This window comes from Bufo bufo, chromosome 4 (genome assembly GCF_905171765.1).
Source record: "Bufo bufo chromosome 4, aBufBuf1.1, whole genome shotgun sequence".
Taxonomy (NCBI): Eukaryota; Metazoa; Chordata; class Amphibia; order Anura; family Bufonidae; genus Bufo; species Bufo bufo.
In genome coordinates, this window is record NC_053392.1 from 74,112,150 (window position 1) to 74,137,077 (window position 24,928).

Consider the following 24,928-nt stretch of genomic DNA (forward strand, 5'->3'; position numbering starts at 1 on the left):
TCAATCAACACGGCGAGGGGGCGGATTGCTGCTGCGGCTACCAGCAAGTAGACGCCCTACTTGCTGGTTAGAGCCCTCATTTACAATATTATAAAAGGTTCGTTTTATAAAGAATCGGCCGCATGAAAGTAAGTAATGAGCATTAATTCTGCTATATCGCACTATGAGGAAATCTAACTATCCAAAAAAAAAAATATATGAGTTTTGCAGGGTGACAGAAACCCTTTAAGGGCATTCCCCTCACGGCAGGCAAACACATCTGCTTCATTCTTTGGCAGGAAACTCTTCTAGAAAGATTTTTGGTTTTCATTACTACCCAGAAGGTTTAGTTAGTGATCAAGACAATTCTGCGCATCAACTGTCCATTTGTGTCCAGATACTCGGAAAGCTACTCCTGGTCACTTGTGCTAATGAGGTCCATAAGCTATAGTTAGCTGTTACCTCTCATAGTCTCTCTGCATCTTGGTGTATAGACTTACTGTCTGGTGCTTGGTTTCTGTAGTTATCTTCTCCAGGCTTGATCAGGGCCCAGAGGAAAGGAACACAGCTACATGATGACTTTAGCCTGTCTCTCTCCTCCATGAACTTGCTTCTCCTCCTCTCACCAACTACTGACTAACATCCTCCTTCTCTACATTCTGTTCTCAGCTAGACCCCCCCCACACACACACACCTAGGGGCGAATGGATGTAAATGAAAATGCCAGCCAGATAATAGAGAATACCATAAAATGCTAATAAACACATGTATATACAAATGTAAAGATGTTTGAAGTGTCCCATTTAAACACATATGTGGGACGCTGCATAATTGCAAAGTGGTAGCATTCAGGAACCACAGCAACTCAACCACGAGACCACATAAAGTTACAGAACAGGGTCACTGAGTGCTGAGGAGCATAATGCATACAAGTCACCAACACTCTGCTGACGCCATAACTGCAGAGTCTAAACCTCTTCTGGTATTAATCTGCACAAAAACTGTGCTGTGTCGGAAGCTTCCTGACATGGGTTTCCATGGTTGAGCAGCTGCATGCAAGCCTTACATCACCAAGCACAATGCCAAGCTTCAGATGGAGTGGTGTAAAGCCTCTGAAGCAGTGGAAATGTGTTCTGTGGAGTGATGAATTACACTTCTCTATCTGGCAGTCTGAGGAACGACTCTAAGTTTGGCCAAAGTTTGGTGGAGGAGGGATGTTTCTATGGGGTGTTCTTCAGATGTTGGCCTAGGCTCCTTAGTTCCAGTGAAGGGAAATCTAAAAGCTTCAGCAGAGCAATACATTTTCGACAATTGTACGCTTCTAGCTTTGGAACAGTTTGGGGGAAGCCCTTTTCTGTTCCGGCATGACTATGTCCCATTGCACAAAGAACGATCCATAAAAACATGCTTAGGTGAGTTTGGAGTAAAAGAACTTGACTGGTAGCACAGATCCCTGACCTCAACCCATCCAACATCTTTGGGATGAACTAGAATGGAGATGCGAGCCAGACCCTTTCCTCCAACATCAGTGTCTGACCTCGCAAATGCTCTTCTGGATAAATGGGCAAAAAATTCCCACAGACACCCTCCAAAATCTTGAAGAAAGCCTTGTACCTTATCTGTGTGGGGGGACAGGGCACTAAGGGGCACCTTAACTGTGTGGGAGCACTAACTACTGCATGTGCAGGGCAGAAAGGGTGCACCATTACTGTAAGGGGGGCACTATTATTGTGTTAATACCAAAGGGAAGGATAATGTAGGGCAGAGATGTCAGAAAACTCTGCAGAGATAAGTCATGGTTGGGAGAAGTTGTCATGGTGGTCCTTGTCAGACTGAGAAGAAAAAGGGAAAATGATTTTTTTTTTTTTTTTTTTTAAGAAATCCAAACAACTTTATTTGCTTATTGAAATTTATACATGTTTCCGTTTTTTGCGGATCCGCAAAAAACGGATGACATACGGATGACATACGGAAACATTTTCAGGAACAACGGATCCGCAAAAAACGGACAGAAAATCGGATTATAGAAAAATACTGACGTGTGAATGTAGCCTAAGGGTCCATTCACACGTCCGTTGTTTCTTTCCTGATCTGTTCTGTTTTTTGCTGAACAGATCTGGACCCATTCATTTTCAATGGGTCCTGGAAAAAAATCAGACATTGAGCTGTCCGTTTTTTTTCAGGACCCATTGAAAATGAATGGGTCCAGATCTGGTCCAGATCTGTTCCGCAAAAAACGGAACAGATCAGGAAAGAAACAACGGACGTGTGAATGGACCCTTAGGATGGGATTACAGGACTGCATTTTCACAAGAAAGGTATGATTATCCCCACAAGACAGGGGATAACTATTAGATTGATGGGGTCCTACCACTGGGACCTCCACTGATCACGAGAACAGGGAACCTGGTGCCCCCAGAAATGAACAGATCTGCCGGTCAGGCACATGCGCTGCTGCTGATCCATTCACCAATCACATGATGATGTTCCAGCAGGGGGCACTCTGTGATCAGCTTCTTGCGGGAGATTATGCAAATTTGACAAATTTAAAGGGATGTGTGTGAGAAGCACTGAAGGTCTGGAGAATGCCCAAGGTCCATCTATGCTCTCAAACACCAATGAGTTCCCATACCAAGGATCCCAGACTGATTTGTAGCTGATCATTGCTTGCATTTCTTGACAATTAATTCCATCCTCTTGGATTTTGCCCTCATTTGCCTCAGGCTTATTATTCGCTGGTTCTGTCTCCTGACCTTCTGGTTGTCACATCATCCAGAGCTGAAGATTTATGAACCACATGGTCCCTCAGGATCTCTCTCCCTCAGGTTTATTTATAGTGAGGCCTCCCTGAGTCTCTAGATCTGGGTACTGTTAACCTTCAACAAACCGTTACAAAAAAATTAACGCTTTCAACAAATTTTTCCTTCCCAATGTCAGACTTTTTTGGCACACTTGTCAACTCTCCTGTAACGTCCAGGGAGCGCCTGGAAAAAAGGAAGACCTTCTAGATTCCCAGAAGAGCTGGCAAATATCCTGCACAGCATATGGTGTGTTACTTTCTCCTGGAGAGCAGCCCTCCATGAGCTGACTCGATGTGGCATCATCAGACTAAGTCCCGAAGCCTATACAGTGGTGCTTGAAAGTTTGTGAACCCTTCAGAATTTTACCTAAAACTAAATCAAGTTCTAAAAAGACCTAAAAAGCCATACAGTCGTGTGCATGAGCCCTAAGCCTTATTCACACGTCAGTGTTTTCCATCAGTGATTGTGAGCCAAAACCAGGATTGGAGCCTCCACAAACATAAGGTATTATGAAATGATCTGCACCTGTTCTGTGTTTAGAGCCGCACCTGGTTTTGGCTCAGAATCACTGATGGAAATCACTGACCAAAACAATGACGTGTGAATGAGGCATTAGACTAAAACGATTATTTATTGATAAAAATGATCCAATATTCCATGTTTGGGTGTGGCAAAAGTATATGATCCTTTAGGATTAACAGATAAATTGAAGTTAAAATTAGAGTTACGTCTGAGTGGATGTCCTGATTTATTCAAAGAACATGGATCTATCAACATCTGATCTTCGCAACATGTTTATGGAATTGTATCATGGTACAAACAAAGGAGATTTCTGAGGACCTCAAAAGAAGAGTTGGTGATGCTCATCAAGCTGAAAAAGGTTACAAAACCATCTCTAAATAGTTTAGGCTCCACTAATCCAAATTCAGAAGGATTGTGTACAAAAAAGGAATTTCTAGACCATTATTACCATCCCCAGGAGTGGTCAACCAACTAAGATTGCAGGATTGCAAGGAGAAAGCTGCTGCTCTCCAATAAGAACATAGCTGCCCATCTGCAGTTTGCTAAAGTTCACATGGACAAGCCAGAAGGCGATAGGAACAGTGTTTTGTGGATGGATGAGACCAAAATATAACTTTTTTGTTTAAATTACAAGCGTTGTGTTTGGAGAAAGAAAACACTGCATTCCAGCATAAAGATCTCATGCCATCTGTGAAACACGGTGGTGGTAGTATCATGGTTTGGACTTGTTTTGCTGTACCAGAGCCAGGATGGCTTGCCATAATTGATGAACTATGAATTCTGAATTATATCAGCAAATTCTAAAGGAAAATACCAGGACATCTGTCGATGAATGGACTATCAACTGGGTCAAGCAGCAAGACAACAACCCTAAGCACACAAGTCGTTCTTCGAAAAGATGGTTAAAGAAGAGTAAAGTTAACATTTTGGAAATGTCAAGTCAAAGTCCAGTAGAAATGTTATGGAAGGACCTGCAGTGTGCAGTTAATGGGAGAAAGCCCACCAACATAACAGAGCTGAAGTTGTTTCGTAAGGAGGAATGGGCTAAAATCCAAGCTGATGTGCAGGACTAATCAGCAATTACCGGAAATGTTTAGTTGAAGTTATTGCTGCACAAGGAGGTCACACCAGATACTGAAAGCAAAGATTCACATCCTCTTTCCACTCACGTACATGTGATATTGGATCATTTTCCTTAATAAACAAATTATCAAGTCTAATATTTTTTACTTATTTGTTTTGGTTATCTTTATCTACTTTTAGGACTTGTGTAAAAATCTGATGAAGTTTTAGGTCAAAATACAAATATAGACACGTCTGAAGGGTTTGCAAACTTTTAAGCACCACTGAGGGGGCATGATGCATTATGGAAAGGGACGTAGCACACCACCAAGGAGTGGGGGGGGGGGGGGGTGGACTTTGAAAAGTGGCTTGTCTACAGCCAGAAATATTTTGGGTGCAAAGAAAAAAACCTTTAGGAGTTGTCTCTGGCAGTCAATCAGATTGTAGCTCCCATTTTTCAGAGGCCCTTTTAAAAATGGAAGAAGCTACCTGATTGGTTGCTCTGGGAGATTACTCTACATTTCCTTTGCATCCTCTTTGCATTATGCATTAGAAAGGGGATCAGACCCCCAAAAGTTGAAGTCCCAGAGTGGGACAAAAAATTAAGTGAAAAAAAAAGTGAAAAAAAAAGATTTACAATTTTTTTTTAATTTTCACGTAAAAAAGAAAAAAAAGCGTCCTTTTCCCAAAATAAAGTACAATTTTTTTTTTTTAAATAGGGGAAAAAAGAAAAGTAGACATATTAGGTATCGATGCGTCTGTATCCACCGGCTCTATAAAAATATCACATGATCCACCCCGTCAGGTGAACGCCGTAAAAAAAATAAAAAAATAAAAACAGTGCCAAAAATTATGGTGTGCTTTTTTCCTGTTACCCTAAAAATTTGGGGCTAAAGCAACATTTTATTGGAAAAAATTAAACTTTTCATTTTCACAGTCAAGTGTTTCCAAATTCCGTAAAGCGCTTAGGGGGTCAAAGTGCTCAGTACCCCCCCCCCCCCCCAATATATTCTTTAAGGGGTGTAGTTTCCAAAATGGGGTCACTTTTTCAGGGTTTCCACTGTAGGGGTACATCAGGGTTTCTTCAAATACAAAATTGTGCCGAAAAACCATTCTAGCAAAATCTGCCTCCAAAATCCATATGGCGCTGCTTTTCTTCTGACCACTGCCACGTGCCCATAGAGCAGTTTACCACCACACATGGGGTATTTCTGTAAACTGCAGAATCAGAGTAATATATAATGAGGTTTATTTTGCTGTTAACCCTTGCTGTGTTGCAATAAAAAATTAACATAAAAAATCTACAATAATAGTGAAATTTGGAAATTTTACCTCCATTTTCCTTTAATTCTTTTGGAACACCTCAAGAGTTAACAAAGTTTGTAACATCAGTTTTGAATAATTTGAGGGGTGTAGTTTCTAAAATGGGGTGGGGCGGTTTCCATTACGTAAGCCCCTCAAAATCACTTTATAACTGAATTGGTGCTTAAAAAATGGTTTTGGAAATTTTGGTGAAAATTTGAAAAATTGCTTCTAAAATTCAAAGCCTTCTAACGTTCTAAAAAAATAAAATGACATTTACAAAATTATGCCAACATAAAGCAGACATATGGGGAATGTTGATTGATAACTATTTTATGAGGTATTCCTATCTGTCTTAAAAGTAGAGAAATTCAAATTTAGAAAATTGTGAATTTTTCCAAATTTTTTGTAAATTTTGGATTATTTTATAAATAAAGGTGAAATATATTGACTTAAATTTATCACTGTCATGAAGTACAATGTGTCACGAAAAAACAGTCTTAGAATGGCTTGGATAAGTAAAAGCGTTCCAAAGTTATTACCACATAAAGTGATACATGTCAGATTTAAAAAATCAGCCTGGGATTTAGGTCTCTTTCACACTACCGTATGGCTATTTCAGTGTTTTGCGGTCCGTTTTTCACAGATCCTTTTTTTCGTTTTTTGTTTCCGCTGTGTTTCCGTTTTTCCGTTCCGTTTTTCCGTATGGCATATACAGTATACAGTAATTACATAGAACAAATTGGGCTAGGCATAACATTTTCAATAGATCGTTCCACAAAAAACGGAACGGATACGGAAGACATACGGATGCATTTCCGTATGCATTCAGTTTTTTTTGCGGACCCATTGACTTTAATGGAGCCACGGAACGTGATTTACGGCCAAATATAGGACATGTTCTATCTTTGCACGGAACGGAGATACGGAAACACGGAAACGGAATGCCCACAGAGTACATTCCATTTTTTTGCGGACCCATTGAAATGAATGGTTCTGTATACGGAATGCAAAAAAACGGCCCGCAAAACGGAAAGAGGCCTTAAGATGAGAAGTGGCTCGGTAGTGAAAGGGTTAAACAGCATTCACCATGCAGGTTATTTAATGTGAAAGTTGTGTAGTTCAGATCATTACAATTATATTAATAATGTCTTTTCATTTTTCCATGTAATAAAGCATTTTATGGGGAAATAATTTTTTTGATTTTTTTTCTAAAATCTTTATACAGTCCTGATCAAAAGTTTAAGACCACTTCAACATGAAACAAGAAATGGGAGTGAGACAAAACATTTTTTGAGCATTCAATTTAATGAAAACAACGAATAAACTGAAACAGGCTGTTTTTCAGCTGATCAAAAGTTTAGGACCATACCTCCAAAAAAAAAAAAAAAAACCCCAAAACAGAAATCCAACTTCCAAACATGAACTCAGTAATGAGTAGCTCCGCTGTTATGGTTTATCACTTCCAAAATTCTTTTCGGCATGCTTGATGCAAGCGTTTCCATGAGGTGAGTGGGAACATTTCTCCAAGTGGTGAAGACGGACGCACGAAGGCCATCTACTGTCTGGAACTGTTGTCCATTTTTGTAAACTTCCCTTGCCATCCACCCCCAAAGGTTCTCAATTGGATTTAGATCAGGGGAACACGCAGGATGGGCCAAAAGAGTGATGTTATTCTCCTGGAAGAAGTCCCTTGTCCTGCGGCCATTGTGTACTGTAGCGTTGTCCTGTTGAAAAACTCAGTCGTTACCACACAGACGAGGGCCCTCAGTCATGAGGAATGCTCTCTGCAACATCTGGACATCGGCCAGCGGCCGTTTGACGCCCCTGCACTTCCTGAAGCTCCATTGTTCCACTGAAGGAAAAAGCACCCCAGACCATTATGGCGCCCCCTCCACTGTGGCGCGTAGAAAACATCTCAGGTGGGATCTGCTTGTCATGCCAGTAATGTTGGAAACCATGAGGACCATCAAGGTTAAATTTTTTTCTCATCAGAGAATAAAACTTCCTTCCACCTTTGAATGTCCCACGTTTGGTGCTCTCTTGCAAAGTCCAAACGAGTAGTTCTGTGGCGTTCAAGGAGAGGTGGTCTTTGAAGACGTTTTTTGTTTTTGAAGCCCTTCAGTCTCAGATGCCGTCTGATGGTTATGGGGCTGCAGTCAGCACCAGTAAGGGCCTTAATTTGGGTCGAGGATCGTCCAGTGTCTTGACGGACAGCCAATTGGATCCTCCGGCTCAGTGCTGATGAAATTTTTTTGGGTCTTCCACTTGACTTTTTTGTTCCATAACCCTCAGGATTATTTAAGAAATTCCAAATGACTGTCTTACTGCGTCCCACCTCAGCAGCGATGGCGCGCTGTGAGAGACCCTGCTTATGCAGTTCAACAACCCGACCACGTTAAGTTTTTTGCCTTTGCCATCACAACGTGTGACTACCTGACAGAAAATTACAATTAATCCACATCTTTGCACAGATTTGGCCTTTTGGAGGCATGTGGCCCTAAACTTTTGATCAGCTGAAAAACAGCCTGTTTCAGTTTATTCGTTGTTTTCATTAAATTGAATGCTCAAAAAATGTTTTGTCTCACTCCCATTTCTTCTTGTTGCATGTTGAAGCTCCACTTGGAACCTTGTTAAGATCCAGCCGTGCTAAATATGTTTTTTTGCCATTTTTCAAGTGGTCCTAAACTTTTGATCAGGACTGTATTGACTTTTTGATCAGAATCCATCTTCCACTGAGGACACCCCCTTTGGCAGGTTTCTGGCCTGAGCTTTTTGGATGGGACATCCCTTCCCCTATGGATCAGGCCAGAACTATTCCTCTCCCTGACACATGCACAAATGAGGTGGATTCAGATATCTAACCTCTATAGACATTTCATAAATGTGCATGAAAATTATAGTCATTTTAATTGGAATATAAATGAAGTTACAGAAAGAAAATCAATGCACATCCATATTTAAAATCATTCAGGGAATTGATAAAATGATAACATTTTAATACTGGTCTGCTGACACTAGATGGCGACATTGTACAACCATCCTGGACTTTGTACATTGTGGTGCAGGATTCAGGCTAAAAAAATGTTTTTTTTTTCTATAAACCTTACTGACAGTTTCCATTTAAGGCTACTTTCACACTAGGATTTTTGCGGATCCGTCATGGATCTGCAAAAACGCTTCCGTTACAATAATACAACCGCGTGCATCCGTCATGAACGGATCCGGTTGTATTATGTCTTCTATAGCCATGACGGATTCGTCTTAAACACCATTGAAAGTCAATGGGGGACGGATCCGTTTTCTATTGTGCCAGATTGTGTCAGAAAAAACGTCTCGTTCCGCATCCCAGGACGGACAGAAAAATGCTGCAGGCAGTGTTTTGGTGTCCGCCTCCAGAGCGGAATGGTGACTGAACGGAGGCAAACTGATGCATTCTGAGCGGATCCTTTTCCATTCAGAATTCATTAGGGCAAAACTGATCCGTTTTGGACCGCTTGTGAGACCCCAAGACGGATCTCACAAACGGAAAGCCAAAACGCCAGTGTGAAAGTAGCCTGACTTATAAAGTGTCACTTGAGGCAATAAGGAATTACAAGTACTACCATACCGCTACTCTCCAGTAGTGGAAAAAAAACATTAGGCTAGGTTCACATGATAGGTTATTGGTTAATTCCCTCGGGTCCTATTTTTACTGTTAAAAAAAACCCTTCCCCACTTACAAATTAAAACACAGTTACCAATTCGTATTTAATCGGCCACAGCAGCCGTTTTATTAGCAAAAATAAATGTATAAGCATAAATAACATAAATTAACCCTGACAAGGGAGGTCCTCGAAGCCCCAAAGTGTATTTTTCACACACCAAACATGGCCCTTCCATCTTGCCTCCAGCCCTAAAATGCCTGCTCGTAGACACCAACTGATGGACACCTCTCACTACCAACCAACTGCCCAACTATGAGAGTCCAGCCCCACCACTGAGGCCCTCCCATTCTCCCGTACCATTAATACCGCCAACTTTGTAGACCTCCCACCGCCAACATTGCGCAACTTGACCCCTTTCAACCTCAAGATTGTCCCAGGGACCACAAGTCTATTCCCACTGCATTGAGATGAACGCCATCCGACCTCCAAAATTCCCTAACACCCAACTCCAGTTCAGAATGCCTTACAGCCACCTCCCCATTCCTGGCCACAAATTTACTGATCGCCCTATTGACCTTAATTCTAGCCTTATTCAAGCGATCCACTGAACGTGCCTCTCTCCACGCCTTACGAGGCACAATACCAGACCATACCGTTACCATGGTCGGGAATAGGGACCACAATCTCAACAAATCAAATTTTATATCCCTTATCAATTCTCTAAACGGCCTAACACCTAAATCATTACCCCCTACATGAAGCACCCAAACATCTGGGGGCCTATCCAGTCTTGCAAAACGATGCACCTCCCTTAAAACACCCCCCCCCCCCCCACAACATACCTCTTGAACCTAGCCACTGCACAACCACAACGTTCCTCTCAAACCCTAACTGCCGCCCGTTCGGCCGGACATCCACCTTCAAAGCCCCCCAAAAAACGAAAGAATGCCCAAGGATCCATACTAACGCTGGGCCATCCCCTGAAACAAAGCAAACAAGCAAACACCATGTTAAACTAAAAATAATCCACGTTCACAGCTTGCTTAACCTCACATATGACCTAAACCTAACCGATTCCCACCTACCAATCCTTTTTATGACCTCATCACTCAGTCCTGATCTCGCTGCCTCCGTAGCAGCCCCAATTCTAAACTAATGACCTGTATAATCCCTTGAATCTATCCCCAAACCTTTTAAACAACGCTTAAAAACCGCCAAGAACTGAAAACGCGACAAGAATGATCCATCCTCATGCTTAAGTAGAGGACCAGCCCCAAAAGACGACCCTAAACCATAGTCTTGCAGACACCTAACTGGGCATAACAAACAACCCGGAACTGAAAACAGCCGAACACAACTCCCTCTACCTTCCTTATCCGTTTTTTGACCTGCGGATTCTAACCACCACCCTATCTTGAAAAAGAGCAACATGTTCTCTGTTACACACCAACTCCCCCAACCTAAATGTCGCCAAAAATGCAAGCGAAAAAGCCAGCTTGAACAACTTCACCTCCCCTGCCGACCAACACACCTTATCTAATTGTGGCCCATTTTTAGCAATAAAGCAAAATAAACTGGCCTCCCTGTATCTTCCATCCTCTGTCCCCGTCTCCATCCCCTCAAAACCTGTTTTATCAGAAATTTTTTGGTCGCATCAGGCAAGCGCCTCAATTTAAAACCAAAGGCTAAACCCGCTACCTATTTATTCAACTGCGCCACCGACCAGCCCTCTTCCTTTGCATGACCTAAAAACAATAACAATGGGATATCCCCCTCGTCCACCCGGGCTCCCAACTCACCACACCACTGTTCCCAATCACGCCAAGCTTTACCGTAAGCCGCCCACGTCCCCGCACGTAGCAGCCCTTCTATACACTGCGTGCAGAATTATTAGGCAAATGAGTATTTTGACCACATCATCCTCTTTATGCATGTTGTCTTACTCCAAGCTGTATAGGCTCGAAAGCCTACTACCAATTAAGCATATTAGGTGATGTGCATCTCTGTAATGAGAAGGGGTGTGGTCTAATGACATCAACACCCTATATTAGGTGTGCATAATTATTAGGCAACTTCCTTTCCTTTGGCAAAATGGGTCAAAAGAAGGACTTGACAGGCTCAGAAAAGTCAAAAATAGTGAGATATCTTGCAGAGGGATGCAGCACTCTTAAAATTGCAAAGCTTCTGAAGCGTGATCATCGAACAATCAAGCGTTTCATTCAAAATAGTCAACAGGGTCGCAAGAAGCGTGTGGAAAAACCAAGGCGCAAAATAACTGCCCATGAACTGAGAAAAGTCAAGCGTGCAGCTGCCAAGATGCCACTTGCCACCAGTTTGGCCATATTTCAGAGCTGCAACATCACTGGAGTGCCCAAAAGCACAAGGTGTGCAATACTCAGAGACATGGCCAAGGTAAGAAAGGCTGAAAGACGACCACCACTGAACAAGACACACAAGCGGAAACGTCAAGACTGGGCCAAGAAATATCTCAAGACTGATTTTTCTAAGGTTTTATGGACTGATGAAATGAGAGTGAGTCTTGATGGGCCAGATGGATGGGCCCGTGGCTGGATTGGTAAAGGGCAGATAGCTCCAGTCCGACTCAGACGCCAGCAAGGTGGAGGTGGAGTACTGGTTTGGGCTGGTATCATCAAAGATGAGCTTGTGGGGCCTTTTCGGGTTGAGGATGGAGTCAAGCTCAACTCCCAGTCCTACTGCCAGTTTCTGGAAGACACCTTCTTCAAGCAGTGGTACAGGAAGAAGTCTGCATCCTTCAAGAAAAACATGATTTTCATGCAGGACAATGCTCCATCACACGCGTCCAAGTACTCCATAGCGTGGTGGCAAGAAAGGGTATAAAAGAAGAAAATCTAATGACATGGCCTCCTTGTTCACCTGATCTGAACCCCATTGAGAACCTGTGGTCCATCATCAAATGTGAGATTTACAAGGAGGGAAAACAGTACACCTCTCTGAACAGTGTCTGGGAGGCTGTGGTTGCTGCTGCACGCATTGTTGATGGTGAACAGATCAAAACACTGACAGAATCCATGGATGGCAGGCTTTTGAGTGTTCTTGCAAAGAAAGGTGGCTATATTGGTCACTGATTTTTGTTTTGTTTTTGAATGTCAGAAATGTATATTTGTGAATGTTGAGATGTTATATTGGTTTCACTGGTAAAAATAAATAATTGAAATGGGTATATATTTGTTTTTTGTTAAGTTGCCTAATAATTATGCACAGTAATAGTCACCTGCACACACAGATATCCCCCTAAAATAGCTAAAACAAACTAAAAACTACTTCCAAAAATATTCAGCTTTGATATTAATGAGTTTTTTGGGTTCATTGAGAACATGGTTGTTGTTCAATAATAAAATTAATCCTCAAAAATACAACTTGCCTAATAATTCTGCACTCCCTGTAGTACCTCCAAAAGCTCCCACAGGGACTCCGGACACACCAACCCCTCGATATCCGCTTCCGGCACCAGGTGACGAAAACGCTCCCACTGCGAACGAGAAAGGGCATCCGCAATGCAATTAGACACCCAAGGCACATGCACCTCCACCACCCAAGTATTAAGCGACAGACAAACTAAAACTAGATGCTGCAGTAAACGAACCACGGGAGGTGATGATGTGGTTATACCGTTAATGGCCAGCACCACCCCCAGATTATCAAAGCTATCCACAGCGTCACCCAACACCAAAGCTCTACCATAGAATTTTTGTAGAAAACCCTCCCACACCTCCAGATCACCCCTTAACTCTTTTCCTAAACAAATTAAATGATGGGGGGCCTAAACGCCGACCAAAAATCTGTCCCATAGGCATAATACGACATGCGAAATTGAGTTTACCCAACAGAGATTGTAAGTCCCGCAACCTAATTTTTGGAGATCTTGCACCTTCTCATCTGGTAACCGGCATTCCATTTTTTCCGTGTTAATAACTATCCCCAGGAAACTCAATTCCGTCGTAGGACCTAACGTCTTTGTATCCGCTAACGGCACCCCAAACGACACAAAAATAGATTTTAACGTATTTAACAACAACGAACAAACCCGAGACCCCACCGGGCCCAAACAAAGAAAATCATCCAAGTAATGTATAATGAATGAACAACTAGAAACGTCCGCTACAAACCATTCCCCAATAAAACTGAATGCTTCAAAATACGCACACGACACTGAACAACCCATGGGCAAGCACCTGTCTACAAAATAATCTTCTTGGGCACTACGCCCAATGGCGTCACCCTTAAATTGACCATCGGTGGTTCCAAAAATGGGCCGTCCATATGGCCCAAGGACACCTCCCTAGGCAATTTTTGGGACACTACTTCCGGATGTTCAAGAGCCGAGCGCAGATTATTTTGCACCATAACCACCGGCAATGGCGCCGAGGGAATACTAAATTCCCCCGTGAAACCCTTTCTCCAAAACTCTGCCTCCTCCCGATTGGGGTATCTACTTAGATACTGCCCCATCTTTTCCACCTCCAGACCCTTTTGAAGCACCATCCCCCCCCCTTTTTGCCTATTTTCATTTGAAACAGCGATTGGCCCCGTGATTACCGCCGCATTACGAGCATTCATGTTTAAATTTACATTTTCCCCCGAACTTGCAACTCTCCTCATTAAAGAGGAAGGACAAATCCTTGGCTGATGCTGCTGTAAAACTAGACCGTCCCAATCCTCCTGACTCCCTCCAAAAGGACTGCCCAGGGCGCATTAGTGCCGTTACCCTCAACCAAAGCTCAATATCTTTATGGTCCCACCGTATGTTAGGGCGTACTGCCTTCCTCTGCCTAAACTGTTCGTCATAACGGAGTAAACCCGTCCCACCATAAACCCGATACGCTTCACCGATTGCATCTAAATTGCAAAATAGCGCCAAACAGCACTCCGCCATTTTTTCACCAACCACACTTGCTAGAATAGCAAATGCCTGGAGCCAATTAGAAAAAGTGCGCGGAATCAAGCGATACCGGCCCTTTTCCTCTTCTTCCTTTCTTTTTTACTCCTATCCAAATTAAACCGCTCCAGGGGGAGTACAGAAGAAATGTTGATGTACTCCCCCTTCCAAATACGCTCACGAACGTCCTGCTTCAAGTGAGCCCCCAATGGCCCTTCAAAGCTTTGCCTTTGCCGCATCATCCACCTTAGGTCTATCATCCTCACCCCCAGCCTGTGTCTGAACTGATACCGCTCCCCCCACCCGACCAGCAGCACACCCCGCTGCCCTGCCAATCCCAGCTCCCAAGCCCCACGCCGGTAGCGGGGAGAACCCAGGGGCCCCCAATCCCAATACCCATCCAGCTAAACCACTTAAAAGCTGCCTAATACCCCTACCCAAATCCCCTTGATGCCCCCCAGCCGATACGCCCCCTGGACAGCTAATAAAAGAATTAAGTGTTCTCCAAGCTATCTCACCTGGCTGCCCGGGCGCTGTGAACCCCGCAGCCGATGGTCCTGCTTCCTGATGATCTTCATGTGATGATCGCACTTCATCTCTCTGTCCTGTTGCCACGTCTTCACGGATGTACTGCATCCCAACATCCTCCCTGGTGGATGTGCTCTGTGCCAGCCATACTTTTTCTTCTGCTTCTCCCTGGTGGGCGGAGCCAATGCCATGCTGCCTTCCATCCTGCTGTGGCCTGTGCATTCCCTTTACCTCACCATGCACAACCATGTCATGCCGAGCACTGCTTCCACGCCGAGCGGGCCCCCCAGACCTCCTAGACAGGGGAGGAGAGCCCGCAGATCCCGGTCCTGCCTCCATGTCTTGCGCTGCTGAAGGCGGAGGAAGGATCCCCCCGCCCTGCTCTGGGCCCCGCCGTGCATTTGGATTCCTCCCACACCGGGAGGACCTGGCAATAGGCACCCTGCTGTCCCCCCGTTGTGAAGGGTCCCCGGAGGGGCTCCGCACCTGGCGCCGGACCCTAGGGGTTTCTTCAGGACTAAGGCACGCCGGCGGCCATACCCGCTGCGGCCGTCTTGTACGTGGCAGCGGGCTGGCTGTACCCGCCGCCTCCTGCAATAAGCCGGACACCTGATCCTGCAATCCTGCAGCCATTCGGGTCCCTGAGCCTCCGCAGCCGCCCGCAACTGCTGAATGATGTCGTCCACAGCCTGCATCACGGTAAGCCTACTGCTGCAATGGGAGATAATAATCACCCACCTCTTCATTTTTCAAAAACTTTAACCCCTGGAGTGCGGGCCCCTCACACCAAAACCTATCATGTCGGCTGCTGGAGGGGGCGTGCCAGAGGATCCATAGACCATCAAAGTGGTCCCACAGATGCTTCATTGGGTTCAAGTCTGGGCAATTAGGGGCCAGGGTAGTACTTGGGAGTCTTGAACATGCTCTTCCAACCAATGTTGGAAATTTCTAGCCGTGTGACATTGCATTGTCTTGCTGAAGAGCCCATCTGCCCCAGGGAAGACCATCAGCATGTATGGGTGCACGTGACCTGAAAGGATGGATTCATACCCAGGGAATGCCAAGAAAACATCCCCTAGACCATAAAGCTACCACCACCAGCTTGTCTTCTTCCAGCAATGGTTGCAGGGCGCTTGTTCTCTGATGTTTCTCACCTGACACGTCAACGTCCATCCTTCGATGAAGCAGAAAACTTGACCTATTGGAGAAGACAATTGCCAATCAATGGAGGTCCAATCCTAATACTGCTGCGAAACCTGAAGCCTTTTCTCTGATACAACTTCATTATCAGAGGAGCAGTGTCAGTCCGCTCTCTGGCACCTTCATAGCCGACGTTCACGTCTCACATCAATGGCACGTGGTCCTCCACAGTTTCCACGTCACTTATTCACAATGCTGCCATTTGTCCACTCACCAGACACTTTCACAACAGCAGCAGAGAACAGTTCACACTGCGCAGGTTCAGAAATACCGCCACCCGCGGCCCGAAAGCCAATAATCATCCCTTTTTGCAACTCTGATACATCGCCCCTTTTACCCATTACAGCAACGAGGGATATGTGTGCAGACAGCCTATCACATACCTTATATACCCACCGAACCAGCTCAGCACACCTTATATACCCACCGAGCCAGCTCAGCACACCTTATATACCCACCGAGTCAGCTCAGCACACCTTATATACCCACCAAGCCAGCTCAGCACACCTTATATACCCACCGAGCCAGCTCAGCACACCTTATATACCCACCGAGCCAGCTCAGCACACCTTATATACCCACGAGCCAGCTCAGCACACCTTATATACCCACCGAGTCAGCTCAGCACACCTTATATACCCACAAAGCCAGATCAGCACACCTTATATACCCACTGAGCCAGCTCAGCACACCTTATATACCCACGAGCCAGCTCAGCACACCTTACATACCCACGAGCCAGCTCAGCAATCCTTTTATACCCACCGAGCCAGCTCAGCACACCTTATATACCCACCGAGCCAGCTCAGCACACCTTATATACCCACCGAGCCAGCTCAGCACACCTTATATACCCACCGAACCAGCTCAGCACACCTTATATACCCACGAGCCAGCTCAGCACACCTTATATACCCCCCGAGCCAGCTTACCACACCTTATATACCCACCGAGCCAGCTCAGCACCAGTGACTTCCTTCTTGAGCTGTGTGCTGCCAACGTCAAAAATAGGAAGTGGTCATAATACTGGGACTCGACTGTGTATCTAATTATTATTTTTTATGACCCTGGGCCCTTTACCCCCTTGTTTACCCCCCTAAAGTCTCATTCACATGTCTGTGCGTGAAAATGGGGTCAGTCATGCCTCCGTGAAGATGTCCGTGATGGATTCGTGTTGGGTCCATGTGTCAATTTTTTGCTGTCCGTGTTTCACGGACTCTACAGCTGAAAAATAATTTTCAAAGCATCTCTTCCTAATGATCCGTGAAACACAGATGGCATCCGTGTTGCATCCGTGTTTTTCAAGGACCCATAGACTATAATCGGCGTGCTGGATCTGTAAACACGGACAAAATAGAGTGTGCATCCGTGCTAAAAACATACATTAAAATGAATGGGTACGTGTGCTGTCCGTGGAGAACACTGACGTGTGAATGAGGCTCAACCCTGCAGTCCCCTATATAGAGAGAAGTCCGGCAGAGGTTCTCGCAACACAGTAGTAAAGGGTATTCGAGACCTCTCATGGATGGGACCCTCTCTCCAGGGGCCCCATAGCACCTGCCTGCTCGGCCCCAATAGTACATATTTTAAAAAATGCATTTTGGGGAAAATCTGTGAATTGGCAAAGAGATTTTTCAAACTGGTGTAAAGTAGAACTGGCTCAGTTGCCCATAGGAACCAATCAGATTCCTCCTTTCATTTTCCAAAGGAGCTGTGAAAAATGAAAGGTGGAATCTGATTGGTTGCTATGGGCAACTGAGACAGTTCTCCTTTACACCAGTTTGATAAATCTCCCCGATACGTCTGGACGTGTATACCCTTAAAATGCATTGTGGGTAAAAGCGGGCGCCCGTATACGGTGCATGTGCCGACCAGTAACAGGACAGCCCTGAACGGAGTCCAAAATCCTCCTTATCCAGCACGGCAGCCAGGGAACAAAACGGCCTGATCCGTCCGGGATGATTCACTGCGGCTGGCAGATCATCGCTCCACAGGAAAAGAGGCCAAACACTGGGGAGGGCCAGGAAGAACTGTCACAACCCCATGATTAGAGCATCCCGAATGTGCACGATACGGGGGTGCCATGCACACACTGCGCAATACATAGGAGAGCCACGTCATGAGGAAAGGGAAGCTCCTGCTGCATTAGGGCATTGCATTGTAAGCAATTGTCTGCTGGAGTCATCCCTTTACAAGCTGGAGCGACAGCCTCATCCCAGAGTCCTCACAGCGTGCCCCCAGCTACAGGCTCCCATCATCAGACCATTCACAGAGTGCAGGCTACCAAAAATGGCACCTGCATTCTGCATGTTAAAACTTGGATGTGGGGGAGGGGGGCGTCCTTGTAAAATGTCCCAAAATGCAGGTTATCCATAGTTATGGTGTTAGTCCCATAGGACTTAAAGGGGTATTCCGATTGGCGGGGGTCCTATCACGGGGTACCCGTACTCCCTGCAGCCCCCCTGAAATGAAAGGCGCGTCAAGTCATACATGCGTGCGGCTGCTCCATTCATTTCTATGGGAGCGATGGTGGAGCGCTGTTCTTGCCTTTCTCCGGAACCCCCATAGAAATGAATGGAACGGCTGCACATGTGCGACCGGCTGCTCTGTTCATTTCTAGGGAAGGGGGGCGGGGGCACCCGTTCTCGTGATCGGTGGGGGTCACAGCGGAAGGACCCCCACCAATCTAATAGTTATCCCCTAGCCACAGGATCACGTCTAAGAACCGGAATACCCCTTTAAAGGGGTTTTCCAGGACTTAAAGGGTTTCTACCACTGTTATGTAGCTGACTGATATAGCGATGCGCCAATGTCAGCACTACATAACAGTATGTTTCTAACATTAGTCCCTGCAGCCTTTTTTTTGTTAAAAAAGCACTTTTCTTATATGCTAATGAGCCTCTAGGTGCTATGTGGGCGTAAAAATCAGCACCTAGAGGCTCCGTCCACTCACCCTTTATCCCGCCCAGGTCCAGTGTTCTGCCCGCCCAGCTCCTCTTGATTGATGTCACGGTTCCCTGCATCGTTGGCGAAATCCCGCGCCTGCGCCGTTCACTTCTGTCTTTGGCGCAGGCGCAGTGAGTGAATGATGCGATCCTGGTGCCGGATTCCTCACTGCGCCTGCGCCGACTACGTCACAGTGAGGAAGCCGGCATCAGGAGAGCGGCCTTCACTCACTGCGCCGAAGACAGAAGTGAACGGCGCAGGCGCGGGATTTCGCCAACGATGCAGGGAACAGTGGCATCAATCAAGAGGAGCTGGGCGGGCAGAACACTGGACCTGGGCGGGATAAAGGGTGAGTGGACGGAGCCTCTAGGTGCTGATTTTTACGCCCACATAGCACCTAGAGGCTCATTAGCATATAAGAAAAGTGCTTTTTTAACAAAAAAACGGCTGCAGGGACTAATGTTAGAAACATACTGTTATGTAGTGCTGACATTAGCGCATCGCTATATCAGTCAGCTACATAACAGGATTTCTGGTGGTAGAAGCCCTTTAAGGTATTGATGGCGTATCCTCAGGACAGGTCATCAATATCAGATCTGTGGGGGTCTGACTCCCGGCACCCCCACAGATCAGCTGATTTTGTCTGCTGAAAACTATACAGTGGACGAAGGCGGAAGGTCCCATTCACGGTGTCCTCAGCTGCCATTCCCTCTTTCCATCCACTGTATCGTTTTTGTCACTGGCAGATGCCTGAAACAGTTAATTAGTGGGGGTCCCGGGGTGTCAGACCTCCACCGATCTCATATTGATGACCAATGAGTTTCTGATGCTCTGAAATCTGCAACAACAAAAAAATTGCCTGTGTGAACGTGATCTTACAAAGTAAAAACATCTAAGGCCCTCAGAACACCTGGTGTTATCCAGGCAGACCCCTCCAGCTTGCATTGACCCATCCTGAACCCCATCGTTTTTAGGGGCAGCAGCTACAAAGGGTACAGTATTGTGAGAGGCCACTGGAGGTGATAGGGGTGCATGATGACAGAGAGGGGCCCCAGCCCACTCCCCTAATATTATCAGAGCCAGCAAGCAGGACAATGAATTATGTAATGAATCATCCCCAGCTCCTATATCCAGTGATCAGCAGCCCCCTCTAGTAGTGATGCCCCCCCCCCCCCCAGCTGTAGTGAAGGACCCCCTCCTCCAGTAGTGAATGACCCCCTCCTCCTGTAGTGATGACTCCCTCCTCCAGTAGTGAATGACCCCCTCCAGTTGTAGTGAATGACCCCCTTCTACTTTAGTGCACGATCGATCCCCTCCTCCTGTAGCGAATGACCCCTCTCCTCGGCCCCCGCCCCCCGCCCCCCGCCACCTCCTCCCCCTCCATTCCCAAGCTCCAGCCTGTAACACCCTGTCAGCGGCTGCCGGAGGCGACCCCGCCCCTTCTCCTACCTCCACCAATCAGCGGCAGCTTCCCGGAGCATGCCGTCATTGCCGCCTCTGCCATTGGCTGGCTATATTAAGAAAGCCACAGGAAGGTTTAAATAGCCGGCACGCAGCGTGGCCAAGACTCACAGAACCCGGAGAACAGACGGGAGAGCGTCCGCCTGAGTGACCGCCACATCCCGCAGTGCTCCTCCCCGTCGCAGGGCGCTACAGCCACCATTAAAACCATAGGCAACCTGAGAAAGCGCCGGGCAGCCGCCGGCAACAGCAGCAAGGTGGCCATGGCCGCGATCCGCAAGAAGCTGGTGGTGGTCGGGGACGGGGCTTGTGGCAAGACCTGCCTGCTGATCGTCTTCAGCAAGGACGAGTTCCCCGAGGTCTACGTGCCCACCGTGTTCGAGAACTACGTGGCCGATATCGAGGTGGACGGCAAGCAGGTGGAGCTGGCGCTGTGGGACACGGCCGGCCAGGAAGACTACGACCGCCTCCGGCCGCTCTCCTACCCTGACACGGACGTCATCCTCATGTGCTTCTCCGTGGACAGCCCGGACTCCCTGGAGAACATCCCCGAGAAGTGGGTGCCCGAGGTCAAGCACTTCTGCCCCAATGTGCCCATCATCCTGGTGGCCAACAAGAAGGACCTACGGAACGACGAGCACATCCGCAACGAGCTGGCACGGATGAAGCAGGAGCCGGTGCGGACCGAAGACGGACGGGCTATGGCCGTCCGTATATCCGCCTACGAGTACCTGGAGTGCTCCGCCAAAACCAAGGACGGGGTGAGGGAGGTCTTCGAGACGGCCACCAGGGCGGCGCTCCAGAAGAGGCACGGCCCGAGCGGGGAGTGTATGAGCTGCTGCAAGCTCCTCTGATCCTGGAGACTGTATGTACTGGTACCCACCTGACAGAGGGTGGCCTGGCCCTGATGCCAGGATGGTGACCCCCAGACTAAGACCCCCCCTCGGGGAAGGAAAGCCACCTACAGTATTTGGGTGGGGACAGGGCATTGCTTGTGACCTCTGTGCCCTTTACACTACCTTGAAAGGGGGTCGCCCCCTAAACTGAGATGGGACGCATTGCCTTGGAGACTCCTGTACATTGATCTGTATGGTCTGAACTGCGCTCTGTGCCTCCTCTGCAGCCGACGTGTTCAACTTTTTTTTTTTTATGGTTTTATTTAAGTTTTCCTGTGAAAACAGAAGTTTTGCACATTTTTTTTATTTTTTTTTACATTTTTTTTTGGACACTCATGCACTTGCTGTCTGCGTACACACTGTAACGCGATTGCTACGGGCGGGACAAGAACGTCCGCTTTCTCCTGAGATGCGGATGTAGTAAAGCTGAGTTTGTCACGCGGCACATGTCACGTTGCGTAGGTCTGTGGGTGAACGAGAAGCGACGCAGTGGCCTCCCGTGGAATTCGGCTCTGCTACATCTGTACTCGGTGTATTGCTTTGTTAGAATGAGAGTCGGCAACATCCAGCTGTTCTGAAACTACAACTCCCAGTATGCTGCATTCACTTGTATGGGAGGTAGGATATCTGAGCATGCTGGGAGTTGTAGTTTCAGAACTACTACTCCCTGGATGCTCCATTCATGTCTATGGGAGAACATATGAGCATGCTGGGAGCTGTAGATTCAGAACTACTCCCATAGAAGACAATGGAGCATGCTGGGAGTTGTAGTTTCACAGCAGCTGGCGGGTGCTGATACCTGTGTTAGGCTACTTTCACAACTGCGTTCGGTGCAGATCCGTCTTGTATCTGCACAAACGGATCAGCACCAATAATGCAAACGCTTGTATCCGCTCAGAACGGATCCGTTTGCATTATTCATAAAAAAAAGTCGAAGTCAAAACGGATCCGTCTTGACTTACATTATAAGTCAATGGGGACAGATCAGTTTTCAATTGCACCATATTGTGTTAGTGAAAAACAGATCCATCCCATTGACTTGCATTGTAAGTCTAGACAGATCCGTTTGGCTCCGCATCGTCAGACAGACACCAAAACGCTGCAAGCTGCGTTTTGTTGTCCGCCTCCAGAGCGGAATGGAGGCGCAACGAAGGCATTCTGAGCGGATCCTTATCCATTCAGAATGCGATGGGGCTGCACTGATCCGTTTTGGGCCGCTCATGGGAGCCCTGAAACGGATCTCACAATCGGACCCAGAAACGCCAGTGTGAAAGTAGACTAACGGAGCCGAGGTTACACGACCTTCTGCACCCCCCCCCCCCCCCCCAGCCTGTAGTCGGTGCCGCCATGTTGGCGTTGACCTCTGGGGCAGATATTATAATGCTGATTTTTGATATTTTTGGACAGTGGTACTGAACTGTTAATTTCTGAGAACACAAGCTGTCGGCGGTGAAGCCATGCGTTTTGGATATGTTTACATGAAGTGTAATATGTGTATATACAGTTTTTTTATGTGAACTATTAAAATATTCTATATGCAGATACTTATTGTGTTGCTTTTGCTTTTTAAAGGGATCGTTCACTTAGAATAAAGGGATTTTTATTTTATTTTTGACTGGTATTGCAGCTTCATCCTGTTGACTTGAATGGGAATGAGCTGCAATACCCTACACTACCTCTGCGTAAGAGTGGCGCTGTTTCTGAGCTCTTGTGTAATCTCCAGTGACCCCCCTCCTTTCATTACTGGTACCTGGGGCTGATTTTTATACATGGTTATACCTAGGGACCAGAAACCTCTGGCTGCTCTGAAACTACAACTCCCAGAATCCCCCTTTGGAGATGGGTGCGGACCTCTGGTATAGTGATCTCTTATAATGGCACAATAACTGTACACTTGTTTAGGTGTTTATTCCCCCCCCTTATCACGATATGACTGCAGTGTGTGAATACCCCCTTAGACAGAGGAATACCTCCATGTACATATATAAAAAAAACTGTATGGGGGCACTCCGGTACAGATTTTGCTCAAGGGGCTCAGATTCAAGTTCTAACCCTGTAACCTGTATACAAACAACAAATCATTTGGGGCTGAAGCTCTTACTATGCTCTTGCAGATTTCCGGTTTAAAGGGCCGCTTACATTCCTGACATTGCTGCTTGTGTTTGCGCCTGTCCCTTCCACTGGGAGCCTGCAGTGCTTTTCAGTTTAGTACAAAAGTTTTCCCTCCCCCCCATCCCCCCACCTCCAAAACATTTTCACCCTCCATTTCACAGTGTGGGCCCTGTTCACCAGGAGGAGCATATGGGATCTGCCAAAATGAGCGCTGCTGTCCTGGCGCAGAGAGAAAAATATAATGGTTTTACTAAGAGTGAGGGTACACAGGGGGTTAAACTGCCTGCACCAGATCTGTGCGCTGTCTTGGGGTACTGGCACATGTGGCGCCTAGAAATGCGTCGAAACTGCGCCAGTTTGCCATAAAACTGCATGTCTGCGCAGCTTTCAGCTGTGGCTGCTGTGCGTGCATGCCCCCTAATCTGTATCCTTCTTCAAGTAGTAGACGGAAGGTGGCACCGTGCCACTTCTTTAACATGGTGATTTCATAGGTTTCTCTTCTCTGTCCAAAGTGAAGCGCATCTGATAAATGTCAGCTGAATTGGCATTAGCTGACAATTTAAAGGGATATTCTGCTTAGAAAAAGTCCACAGGAAATGGGATAACTAAGATTGGTGGGTCCTAATGCTGGCACCTCCTCCAATCATAAGAACTGTGGAGCCCCCCTGAAATGGACAGGGCGGCTGGTCAAATGCGTGCAGCTGCTCCATCACTATCTATGGGAACTCCGGAGATGGCTAAGTACAGCACTCCCATAGAAATGAATAGAGCGGTGGCGAGCAGTCCATCCATCTCAGGGGGTGCTCCAGGGGGTATGGGGACCCTGTTCTTGTGGGGGTCCCAGCTGTAGGACTAGGGATGAGCAAATTTCATATTTTGAAATTTGTTTTGGGTTCTGCTTGTGGTATAATGTGAATTGCGTTATAGATTCCATTACCACGGACCATAACGCAATTCCAAAACGGAATGCCTTTAGAGGCATCCCGTCATAATAGAAGTCTATGGCCTGCATAACGGATCTGTCTGTCTTCCATTATGCAGGAGAGGACTCAAGCATAACGTAAACGGGACGGATCCGTTATGCAGGCCATAGACTTCTATTATAACGGAATGCCTCTAAAGGCATTCCGTTATGGTCTGTGGTAACGGAATTCATAACGCAATTCGCATAATAACACTAATTGAACCGAAAACTAACTTCAAAATATACAAATTCGCTCATCCCTATGTAGGACCCAAGCCTTGTTGTTGGGGCGATATGTCTGGCAGGGGCTGCTTCTTTGTTCAGGACACATGCATGCTCGGCCAAGCTTCCATGTGTATACAGGGGTTGGGGCGAGATAGCGGTTGGCCAGTAGCTATCCAGTGTGTATGTCTAGCCTAACCGTGTATCGTTCCCCAACATCCATAGATATGGACACCATGATGTATGGCGTATTCAGACATGGCGGTCAGGGTGCAGTTCTTGACGCACAGGTGAGAAGTGAACTGTGGCAATAAAACAGTTTACAAGAACCGCAACACAACTGAAGTCTGAATGTACCCTAATGGGGG

At 46.5% G+C, this 24,928-nt stretch overlaps 1 protein-coding gene and 1 long non-coding RNA gene across 2 annotated transcripts; one reads left to right on the forward strand and one right to left on the reverse strand.

Moving 5' to 3' along the window:
• Positions 1–544: 544 nt before the first annotated feature.
• On the reverse strand, positions 545–24,392 carry LOC120997340. The gene is made up of 3 exons (XR_005778152.1): positions 24,228–24,392; positions 617–623; positions 545–558 (listed from the first exon to the last, which is right to left on the reverse strand). It is a non-coding gene; the product is annotated as an uncharacterized LOC120997340 (long non-coding RNA).
• Positions 20,466–21,878, forward strand: LOC120997339 (rho-related GTP-binding protein RhoB). The gene has a single exon (XM_040427381.1). The coding sequence runs from the start codon at positions 20,630–20,632 to the stop codon at positions 21,218–21,220; it is 591 nt and encodes a 196-aa protein (XP_040283315.1). The 5' UTR covers positions 20,466–20,629; the 3' UTR covers positions 21,221–21,878.
• Positions 24,393–24,928: the final 536 nt, after the last annotated feature.